Source organism: Schistocerca piceifrons, chromosome 10, assembly GCF_021461385.2.
Source record: "Schistocerca piceifrons isolate TAMUIC-IGC-003096 chromosome 10, iqSchPice1.1, whole genome shotgun sequence".
In the NCBI taxonomy this organism is placed as follows: domain Eukaryota; kingdom Metazoa; phylum Arthropoda; class Insecta; order Orthoptera; family Acrididae; genus Schistocerca; species Schistocerca piceifrons.
Window position 1 is genome coordinate 23271039 of NC_060147.1, and position 12203 is coordinate 23283241.

Here is a 12203-nt window from a genome sequence, read left to right on the forward strand (position 1 = left end):
CAAAGGCTTATCTGGACAATTTGATAGAGAGAATGCCCAACTGCATTCAAAAATGTCTTCAATATTGCAAGATGATGATGAAACTGTAGTGTTTGCGATGGAATCTTCTGTACAAGGAGCGATGCGCGAAGCATACAACCACTACCACCGTCATACCTTAGCAAAAGATCTTGCTGAAAACCCAAGGAAATTCTGGTTTTACGTAAAATCGGTAAGCGGGTCGAAGGCTTCCATCCAGTCCCTCACTGATCAGTCTGGCCTGGCAACGGAAGACAGCAAAACGAAAGCTGAAATTTTAAATTTAGCATTTGAGAAATCTTTCACGCAGGAGGATCGTACAAACATACCGCCATTTGAGTCTTGTACAGATTCCCGTATGGAGGACATAGTGATAGACATCCTTGGGGTTGTGAAACAGCTAAATGGGTTGAAAATAAATAAATCGCCAGGTCCTGATGGGATTCCAATTCGGTTTTACAGAGAGTACTCTACTGCACTGGCTCCTTACTTAGCTTGCATTTATCGCGAATCTCTTGCCCAACGTAAAGTCCTGAGCGACTGGAAAAAAGTGCAGGTGCGCCTGTATATAAGAAGGGTAGAAGGACGGATCCTCAAAATTACAGACCAATATCCTTAACATCGGTTTGTTGCAGGATTATCGAACATATTCTCAATTCGACTATAATTAATTTCCTTCAGACAGAGAAGTTGCTGTCCATGCAACAGCACGGCTTTAGAAAGCTTCACTCCTGCGAAACGCAACTCGCCCTTTTTTCACATGATATCTTGCGAACCATGGATGAAGGGTATCAGACAGATGCCATACTCCTTGACTTCCGGAAAGTGTTCGACTCAGTGCCCCACTGCAGCCTCCTAACTAAGGTACGAGCATATGGGATTGGTTCCCAAATATGTGAGTGGCTCGAAGACTTCTTAAGTAATAGAACCCAGTACGTTGTCCTCGATGGTGAGTGTTCATCGGAGGTGAGGGTATCGTCTGGAGTGCCCCAAGGAAGTGTGGTAGGTCCGCTGTTGTTTTCTATCTACATAAATGATCTTTTGGATAGGGTGGATAGCAATGTGTGGCTGTTTGCTGATGATGCTGTGGTGTATGGGAAGGTGTTGTCGTCGAGTGACTGTAGGAGGATACAAGATGACTTGGACAGGATTTGTGATTGGTGTAAAGAATGGCAGCTAACTCTAAATATAGATAAATGTAAATTAATGCAGATGAATAGGAAAAAGAATTGCGTAATGTTTGAATACTCCATTAGTAGTGTAGCGCTTGATGCAGTCACGTCGATTAAATATTTGGGCGTAACATTGCAGAGCGATATGAAATGGGACAAGCATGTAATGGCAGTTGTGGGGAAGGCGGATAGTCGTCTTCGGTTCATTGGTAGAATTTTTGGAAGATGTGGTTTATCTGTACAGGAGACCACTTATGAAACACTAATACGACTTATTCTTGAGTACTGCTCGAGCGTTTGGAATCCCTATCAGGTTGGACTGAGGGAGGACATAGAAGCAATTCAGAGGCGGGCTGCTAGATTTGTTACTGGTAGGTTTGATCATCACGCGAGTGTTACGGAAATGCTTCAGGAACTCGAGTGGGAGTCTCTAGAGGAAAGGAGGCGTTCTTTTTGCGAATCGCTACTGAGGAAATTTAGAGAACCAGCATTTGACGCTGACTGCAGCACAATTTTACTGCCGCCAACTTATATTTCGCGGAAAGACCACAAAGATAAGATAAGAGAGATTAGGGCTTGTACAGAGGCATATAGGTAGTCATTTTTCCCTCATTCTGTTTGGCAGTGGAACAGGGAGAGAAAATGCTAGTTGTGGTACGAGGTACCCTCCGCCACACACCGTATGGTGGATTGCGGAATATGTATGTAGGTGTAGATGTAAAGTTTTTTGTGTCTATCAAGTACAAGCATATTTATTTTTGTTTTCTTATGACTGTACCTGACCGAACAAAATCAATTTTGTTTCCTGTTATGTCCAGTATTGACAATGAACCAATAAGCAACATTTATTTTGACCACTGTATTTTGCTCATAAAGCTAATGTATGTGGACATACTGTGCACAATTTCCATCAGCCAAAAACTAGTATCCTAATCACAAACGAGATCACTGAACAGAATAAAAACTTGGATTGATAGTGAAGTATGTCATGTGTGCATTACTGGAAATAATCAGTCAGGGCAGGGTTTGTTTCCAATCAGGAAATAGGGCCTAGGGTGGGCCAAAGTGTAAAATCTGAGCTAGAAATAACACATTTTTGAAAGGAAACCGGTCTATTACTTTAGAAAGCAAAACATTGTAAATTATGAACTCACTTTTGTAGTGTATGCCTATGAAGATTCAACTTTCCTGAATGAAGCTGTTTTATGTTTGAAACACGCACTAATATATTGGCAATTAGCTACTTTCACCACTGTTTTACATTATCAAGAAGCATCAGGCAGAAGTAAATTATTTACTTCCATTTGTCTGCATTTCATAATCCATACAACAGTTATGACTTTATGTATACAGACTGAAGCAGTGTGTGAAAATTTGTACCAATGCCAGGAATCGAACCACAGTCTTCTGCTCACTGGGCAGATGCGCTAGCCACTATGCCAACTCGGGCACAGTGGTTCGCACAACTGCACGGATTACCCTGGTGTGCCTCCCTCCTTGATCCAAATTCTCACTGCTGCACCAGTCTACTTTCAATGCCTCCTTGCGCATGAACACAATTGCCGAGGCTCTCTCTGTTATGAAATAGCGCCTCAGCATTGTACGTACCATATTTTACAGACTATAAGATGTTACGGACTATATGAAGCATCTTAAATTATTTTTAAAAAAATAACATCTTTACAATTTTTATTATTAGACTGTAAAGACAGACAACAAAAAATTTGTTTATAAAACTGAACTGACCTTTAAAAACACTGAAATCAATCATCTGAACTTTCTTCTTCTTCTTCTTCCTCCTCTTCACCGTCATCGCTGTCCTCTTCATACATAATATAGTCTTCACTACCATTGGAGCGTTGCTTATGTCGCACTTCTTGAAAGATTTAACAATAATGTCTTCTTAAAATTACCAAATATCCAGCAACCAGTCGCAAAATCATGTTTCATTTATTCACTTTTGCAAATCGATTTCAATTGATTAACAGCCATCATCGGTGCTTTCAACCAATATGTGTCCTGATTACATATTGGTTGAAAGTACTGATGATGGCTGTTAATCAGTTGAAATCAATATGCAAAAGTGCCCTGATTACATGTTGGTTGAAAGCACGGATGATGGCTGTTAATCAATTGAAATCGATTTGCAAAACTGAATAAATAAAACATGATTTTACGACTGGTTGCTGCAGATTTGGTAATTTTATGGTTTACGGTCACTGCACGACTTGGGAACCACATGGAGCCCACCATTCATAATAATGTCTTCTCTCACTCTAGACCACAACTGTTGTACTCATTGGCACTCTTTTTATTGTAGGTCATTTTAAAGTTCCTTTCAGCTTGAATTCATGTTGGTTTTCATCCATCATCCATTTGTTCCATTCCTCTCTCAAATACACTTCAAATGGTTTATTTATCTGGACATCAAAAGGTTGCAGTTGTGAAGCAAACTTTGTATCTTCCTGTCTCAATTTCTCTTCCACAGAATTTTTCAAATGACCACTGAACTAATCTAGTGCAATAAGAGAACTCTTCTTCAATGAAGCACCTTTCCTTATCTCACACATAATTTCATACCAGTCTCGTCCTTCCAAACCTTGTCACATACGTGTGCAGCAACACATGGCAGTACTTCAGATGGTTTTGGCATTGTTTTGCACTTGAAAATGATCATTGGATTAAGTTTAGTACAACATGAAAGGGTAACACTGAAGTGCATTTTTAATGTCCACTTGTTTTTATAGTTAAAGTTTTAGCACCTTTCATGGCAATAGTTTTGTTACTCGGCACATCAAATGTCAGAAGTTTCGTCCATATTCGCTACTTGGCCGAGTTCCACACTGGCCTTCTTTTGATGGTGAATAATAAAGTGATGGAAAGATAATATTTTATCTTCATACGCTTGTGGCATTTTCCGAGATATTTTGGTTTTGGTTCACATACTAAGCCCGTGATGCTTCATAAACCTACAGCACCAACCAGTTACACCCTTAAAGTATGTAATGTTTCACTGTAGCGCTTACTTACAAACATGCATTTGAATCATTTTTGCATTAATTCCGACGACATTTTGACAGTGCCCTTGAATCCATTGCAATATATCATCTAGTTTTGGCCATTTTGCATTAAGTCCTCTATTTGCACAGTCTTTCACATTTTTTTTAAGTTCTTTACTAGTCTGTGAATCACGAATGGTTTTTTCTGCTGCTCTGTTTCCATGTTGTTCTGCCATTACTTTCAACTTATAGCCTGCATCATATGAATACCAACTAGCCACTAATAAAACTATTGTACTGTAAACCAATAACATATACCACTGTCAAAGCACGTTCACTGGCAATGTGGACTGCAATGACACATCACAAGACACACGGAGTAACATATTTGTGATGGCAGGGTGGGAAGGAGACAGTGTTAGCAAGCCTGTGAATCCCTGCAACTCATGTTTGTTGCATTGGTGCACCATTGCTGCCAGTTGAATCCAGTGTTGCCAGATACAGACAGGTTTCGAATATACAGCCATTTTTAAGACTGGCAGGTATTTTAAATCAAAAACTGGACATTTTTACATAAATTTCGAGTATAAGAAGCACCTGAATTTTTTGGCAATTTTTCAAAGAAAAAAGTGTGTCTTACAGCCCATAAAATACCAAATGGGGGTCCCGCCTGAAACCCAGGAGCAGATACTTCTACAAATGAAATGACACAATTTCAGAGACTCTACTTGTCTCGTACAGATTGATTTTATGTTCCACTTCAGTCTATATACATAAAGTCATATTTGTATGCGTCATTTCATCCAAATTCTCACTGCTGTTCCAGTGTACTTTAAATTCCCCCTTACACACGGACAGATTTGCCGCGGGCAGTAAAGTCCCTGAAACTGCGTCATTTCATTTGTGTAAGTAGTTGCAACTGGGTTTCAAGCTGGATTCCCCATTTACGTTCGATGCTGAGGTGCTATTCCAGAACATGGGGAGCCCCAGCAATTCTGTTCGTGTGTAAGAGAGAATTTAAGGGACACTGGTGTGGCAGTGACAATTTGGATTCAGGAGGGAGTTGAACCAGGATAACCTGTACAGTTGTGTGAACCACTGTGCCAACATGGTTTAGGAACTAGTGCATCTCCCTAATAAGCAGGAGACCGGGTTCGATTTCTGGTCTCTGTAAAAATTTTCATGCGCTGCTTCAGTCTGACCTGCCTACACTGTGAAGCTTTCTATGTGGGAATGACCAGCAACAAACTGTCCATTCGCATGAACGGACACAGGCAGACAGTGTTTGTTGGTAATGAGGATCACCCTGTGGCTAAACATGCCTTGGAGCACGGCCAGCACATCTCGGCACAGTGTTACACCGTCTGGGGTATCTGGATACTTCCCACTGACACCAACCTATCAGAACTCCGGAGATAGGAACTTGCGCCTCAATATATACTCTCTTCCCGTTACCCACCAGGCCTCAACCTCTGCTAATTTCAAGTAGCCACCGCTCATACCTCACCTGTCATTCAATAACATCTTTGCCTCTGTACTTCCGCCTTGACTGACATCTCTGCCCAAACTCTTTGCCTTCACATATGTCTGCTTGTGTCTGTATATATGCGGATGAATGTGTGTGTGTGTGTGTGTGTGTGTGTGTGTGTGTGTGTGTGTGTGGGCGCGCGCGCGTGTATACCTGCCCGTTTTTCCCCTCAAGGTAAGTCTTGCCGCTCCCGGGATTGGAATGACTCCTTACCCTCTCCCTTAAACCCCACATCCTTCCGTCTTTCCCTCTCCTTCCTTCTTTCCTGATGAAGCAACCGTGGGTTGTGAAAGCTTGAAATTTGTGTGTGTGTGTGTGTGTGTGTGTGTGTTTGTTATTGTCTCTATCAACATACCAATGCTTTTGTTTGGTAAGTTACAGAATCTTTGTTTTTAGATATATTTTTCCCATGTGGAATGTTTCCCTCTATTATATTCATATCATTAATTTGAACCCAACAATTACATTTGTTATTGTCACTGTTGCATATATATATAGACACACACACACACACACACACACACACTCAATAATACGTAGCTTACTTCCAAACCATAGCCAAAAAAATTTTTTTTTCCACTTTCAACACTACCGCTGCTATAAAATCCACCGTTCCCAGTTCACAAACAGTTTCTTTCACTTATTAAACAACCATTTCGCCTAGTTCTAATAACTTTCGCTATACTTCCATTTCCGTTTTTCCCACATCACCGATCATTTTTTAGCCGCTTGCCACTGATTTTAACACCATTATTTCTTTGTCAGACAATTGTTAGCCTCATTTTCATAATCTGCCACCACCAAACCACTCCTTTTAATACATTTACAACCAGTTTTTCCGAAATTTCCCCAAATTTCTCCATCCTTTAACATGTTTTGGAGGCAACACAACCACCTAACCTTTGTGCACATCGTTGTTTACCAACCTAAGTTCACCACAGGATCAACATAGCTCAGCTTTAACCAACACTTTCTCGACTTTTTTCACACCACATCTCCAGTTGCTTTCTAGTTCACTCTCCCCATATATATACTTTTATTTTTATTTTAATTTGAGCCCCATGTTACATTTTCCACATTCTAATACCATTTCACCCTCACAACATCCCCATATATATACTTTTATTTTTATTTTCATTTGAGCCCCATGTTACACTCTCCACATTCTAATACCATGTCACCCTCACAACATCCCCACAACGACCCCATTAAGTTTTATCTACATTCCCTCCATAAACATGCCTTCGCCCTAGCCAGATTACGCTCCCATATTTTATTTACTCAGGCTTGTCTGACATTTGGCATTACCCCCAAAGGCCTCACACTTGAAGTTCCCATCTCTGGCTGCAACCCTTCTTTCCATCAGTCCCTATACCAGTTCCAAACTGAACAATCCATTGCGCTCACCCGCCTAATCCATCACCTACACATCAACTCAGCCAATGAACACACCCGTCAACTCCTACCCTTAATAAAAGTCCTCAATCTTTCCTCTCCCACATCCACACCGGCTGTTCAGAGCATCTTCCTACAGGCCAACCGCAAATTAGAACAGCATGTCACCCTCCACCTCAAAAAACTATCCAATCTCCTGGTTTCCCACCTCCGGAAAGGCAACTCACTCACCCTTCACAACCTTTCCAGCAAACCTCAACCTCCTCTCATTGCACACAGACCCAGTCTCTCCCATCTACTCAATATCCCACTTCCAGCTCCACTCCCCCCAAAACCTCAAAATTCTAATCAACACTATCTGGAACCACAACACCCCAATTCAGTAGTTAACCTTTCCTCCAAACCTCTCTTCCAATCTGAAACCTCTGTCCTATCCGAAGACCTTACCTTCAGCCCTACTACCAGATTCAACCAAACAGCCCTCGTCAAAGATTTACTGTCCTACACTCGTACTCTCTGCTGGAAATATCACTTTGCCACGAAGAAAAATAATCCTGATCCTACTCCTAATGATCCAACTCCCCAAGACATTATCCAAATTGAACCCTGCCTGGAACAGTTCTGTCCTCCATCCCAGCGGGACCCACCTCGTCTTCCTCAAAATCACCCTCTCCAAACTTTCCAGGAATTTCTCACTTCCAGCCTTGTCTCTCAATCCTCCTTGAAAAACCTTAATCCTACTCCCAACATCACCACAGCTGAAGACCAGGCTATCCTTGATCTGAAGGCTGACCGATCCATCGTCAGCCAGCTTCATCCTAACTCACAACTTCTTCACTTTCAAAGGCCAGACATACCAACAATTAAAGGGAACAGCCATGGGTACCAGGATGGCCCCCCTCATACGCTAACCTATTTATGGGTCGCTTAGAGGAAGCCTTCTTGGTTACCCAGGCCAGCCAACCCAAAGTTTGGTACAGATTTATTGATGACATCTTCATGATCTGGACTCACAGTGAAGAAGAACTCCAGAATTTCCTCTCCAACCTTAACTCCTTTGGTTCCATCAGATTCACCTGGTCCTACTCCAAATCCCATGCCCTTCCCTACAGCCTAGGTCTTCGTGGCAAACGAATCTGCTCCAGTCCCGAATCCCTGAACCATGTATATAAAACAAATCATATCTGTACAAGATCAGTTAATCTCTGAAACTGTATCATTGCATTTCCATACAACAGGGTCAAAAAATTAACGTGCAATTATGATTGATGTTATTGCAGAATGGTGCACTATTTTATGATTTTTTGCGAATTAATATTTTTTCAATTTAGTGGTTACTGTAGCATATTTAGTACTTGCTTTCTTCATTTTCTTACAATCCATCATATTTGCCTGACTTTTCACCATATCCATATCTCTACTGCTTCTTATTTGTTCCTCTCCCATTTCCCACGAGTTCATCTTTCATAACAATATAAACAATCTAAATAAATGACTCCACAAATTTCTTGTTTACTTCCATGTGATGACAGGTGTGCACTAATATTCTAATTTATTTCAGAGAGATCTTGTGATAACGGTAAATCTGCTCCCCACCCCCTCTGGTCCACACACACACACACACACACACACACACACACACCCCTTATGGTTGTTCAAGCCATTAGTCAAACCTCTTAACACAAATCATGTCCTTTCCTGAATCTGTGAAGATTAAAATGACATTTGCAGATCAAATTCAATGTATTTCCTTACAAATACATTTTCTCCCTTTTGTGCTCTTTCTCTCTGTTTATACCACACTTACGCTAAAACAATTAAATACATGTGGCTACACTGCTATGTATTTTTAAATTATGAAACTGACTTTCTGGCCAGTACAACATATAAATAATGGAAACCATCCGATATTTTGACACTATTAGTTTATTCTTCATCGAAGGAATATACCCCATTTCCTGCTTGAAGAAAAAACTAATAATTCCGTTAATTAAAATAGTTTCTTGTACTCCTCTGTGTCAAGCAGTGCTAAGAATATCGTCTCCCCAAGCTAAGTACTGAATAGCAATTATGTCTTTAAAGTTTTATTATTCAGTGTAAGCTCCCCCTTTCTGTTTCAGGCTTTCTCTTACAAATTCCTACACTCAAAAGGTATCAAAATGTGTAACAACAAGCATGCAACAGGAAACACTCTAATTTCTACAGGAAAAATGAGACAAACCTGGTGGTACTGTTGCAACAGCTCTCTATCAGGAAGTTTCGCCAACTTACGCCTCAGTGCAGAGACATGTTTCTGCAACAGCTCCTTCAGTTCCCTATAGAGCCGATCGGCGAGTGGTTCAGGCTGAGCAACACACAGACTGTACACGTCAGAGAAGCGGCCGTTCCATTCTGCCCGGGCCACGGGCCGGAGCGTCAGCACGGCCTGCACCGTCTTCGAGAGGCCGGCCCACGTCTCATCAAAATTAACTTGCGTCGGTCTGAGCGACATAACTTCTGCTTACTGTGCGCTTTCAATTCAATTCATGGCAATTGGCACTGAAAATAGAGCAACAATGTTAGCATGTTGGTGCAGAAATTTCAAACAGTAGAACTGTCTATAGCATTCAAACCTAAGGATGGTTTGCAACAGTACATTATTCCTCTTCATTTATTAATTCATTCACACATCATGTTCCATGAATCCCACCATGAAAGAAATGTGAATCAAGTGAAGGTATAAATTGATAAGCCAAAACAATGAGACCATATCCCGGTGCAAGACTGAATGCTATCTGCTGGCACTGCGGGTACGTGAAGTGGTGAGAAAAGTAGGTGGTGTGATGAAAATATATGGAGAATAAATTTATTAGAAACATGGAATAAGCTTACATGGCACTTGATTTAATCTCCTTCAAAGTACTGTCCTTGGCGAACATGCACTTATCCTAAGGTTGAATTCATGACTGGAAGCATTTCTGGAAGACATCTTTTGGAGGGGCATTCAGCTAATCTGTCACGACCCTCTCAATGTCAGAAATGGTGTCAAAACATCTTCCTTTAATGTATGGTTATAATTTTTGGGAAGAGCCAGAAGTCTCATGGTGCTATATTTGGTGAGTAAGGTGGGTGTGGATACACAGGAATACTGTTTCTGGCAAAAATTCATGAATCAAATGCGAGTTGTGACAGGACTCATCATCATGATGAAGAAAGAAGCCATTGGCCCATTTTTCTGGTCTCTCTCTCTTTGTACATCATTTCACAAATGTTGCGGCAGAGCTTTGTAAATTTCAGCATTTACAGATGGTCTCCTCAGAACAAATGCTGATCGCACTATGTCCCCAATACCGAGGGGAAATAATAATAATAATAATAATAATAATACCCAATACAACAAATATACAAAAGAAAACAGAAGAAAAAAATTGAAAAATACATCCAACTGGCTGAGGAAGTCAAGGACATGTGGCATCAGGATAAAGTTGACATTATACCAATTATACTATCAACTACAGGAGTCATACCACACAATATCCACCAGTACATCAATGCAATACAGCTACATCCAAACTTATATATACAACTACAGAAATCTGTAATTATTGACACTTGTTCAATTACCCGAAAGTTCCTAAATGCAATGTAACATATACCGTACAGTTAAAATGAAGTCACGCTTGATCAAGGTCCGCGCCACCTTCCATTTTTAACCAGACATAACGTCTGAGACAAGAAAGAAATAATAATAATAATAATAATAATAATAATAATAACCTGCCATAAAAGTAAGAGACAAACCACCACTTTTCGGAACAGGATTCGCCGTACACACTTCCGTACTCGACTCAGTTATTGACTTCACGTCTCCCAATGAAAGAGTCTCCCTGTTATCAGTAAAATCAGCTAATAAAGCATACACTCTGATCAATGTGCACGCCCCCACAAATCATCACAATAAAATCTACCCTGAAACAGTGGACAATTTCTGGGAAACACTACAAGAAACAACAAATAAAGTACCTAGGCACCATGTGAAAATCTTAGTAGGCGATTTTAACGCACAATTAGGGAAGGAAAAAAAATTCAGGGATACCACTGGACCCCACACCACACACAAACGTACCAACAAGAATGGTGAAAAACTAATCGACTTCTGCAGAAACTTTGGACTTAAAATAATGAGTACCCAGTTTCAAAAACCTGCACATAAATTAACCACATGGAGATCACCCAGTCTTAGACAGGGTGAATACCAAATAGACCATATCGCAATTTCCAAAGAAAACATAAAAGAAATTCAAAACATCAGAACCCGCAAAGGTGTCTTTGAATCAGATCATCATCTTCTCCAAATAAAAACAAAATTCCAACCCAACAGAATGCTAAAAAGGCCACCCAAAAGTACCAAACCAGATCCGGAATATCTGCAACTCAACAAAGAAAAAAATCATCATGCAAATTAATCAGGAAAAATCAACAGACTGGAAGAAACTAACAGAGAAAATTCAGGAAGCCCTCAAATTAGGACAACCCCCTCGCAACAGGAAACATTGCTGGTGGAATGCAACCTGTGATGAGGCAGTCGACAACCGAATAACTGCATGGAAAAAATTTAGCAGTCACATAACTGAAGAAAACTGGGAGAACTTTCTTAAAACTCAAAAACAGACCTCAAAAATAATTAGAAAAGAAAAACGGGGATATGACAACAACAGACTCTCTGAAATTCAGCAGGATTTCATCAAAAATAATACAAGAAATTTTTATAAGACTTTCAGAGAAAACTTACAGGGATACCAAGTGCCTAGCTTGTGCTTCAAAAAATCCGATGGCTCTTTGGAAACCAACACGAAAAATAACTGCAAAATCTTAGCCCAATATTTCAGTTCCCTCCTCAACTGCGAACCACCCCAAGAAAAACTTGTCTTCTCTTCTCCAGTATTCACACACCCAGACTCACATGCCCCGGATCTTGAAGAAATTATGGAGATAGTCAAGCAGTTGAAAAATAACAAAGCACCAGGAGAAGATGGGATCATTGCTGAGTTCTGGGAACTAAACAATCCTATACTTATGCAGAAATTACACCATATAATGTCAGACATATGG

General features: G+C 40.5%; 1 protein-coding gene across 1 annotated transcript in view; it reads right to left on the reverse strand.

Moving 5' to 3' along the window:
• LOC124718841 (cullin-2-like) overlaps positions 1–12203 on the reverse strand; it is a 114721-nt gene that overhangs the window by 82370 nt on the left and 20148 nt on the right. The window contains exon 2 of the mRNA XM_047244465.1: positions 9334–9650. Within this exon, the coding sequence (XP_047100421.1) occupies positions 9334–9603 (270 nt within the window). The 5' untranslated portion in view covers positions 9604–9650. The remainder of the gene's footprint in view (positions 1–9333; positions 9651–12203) is intronic.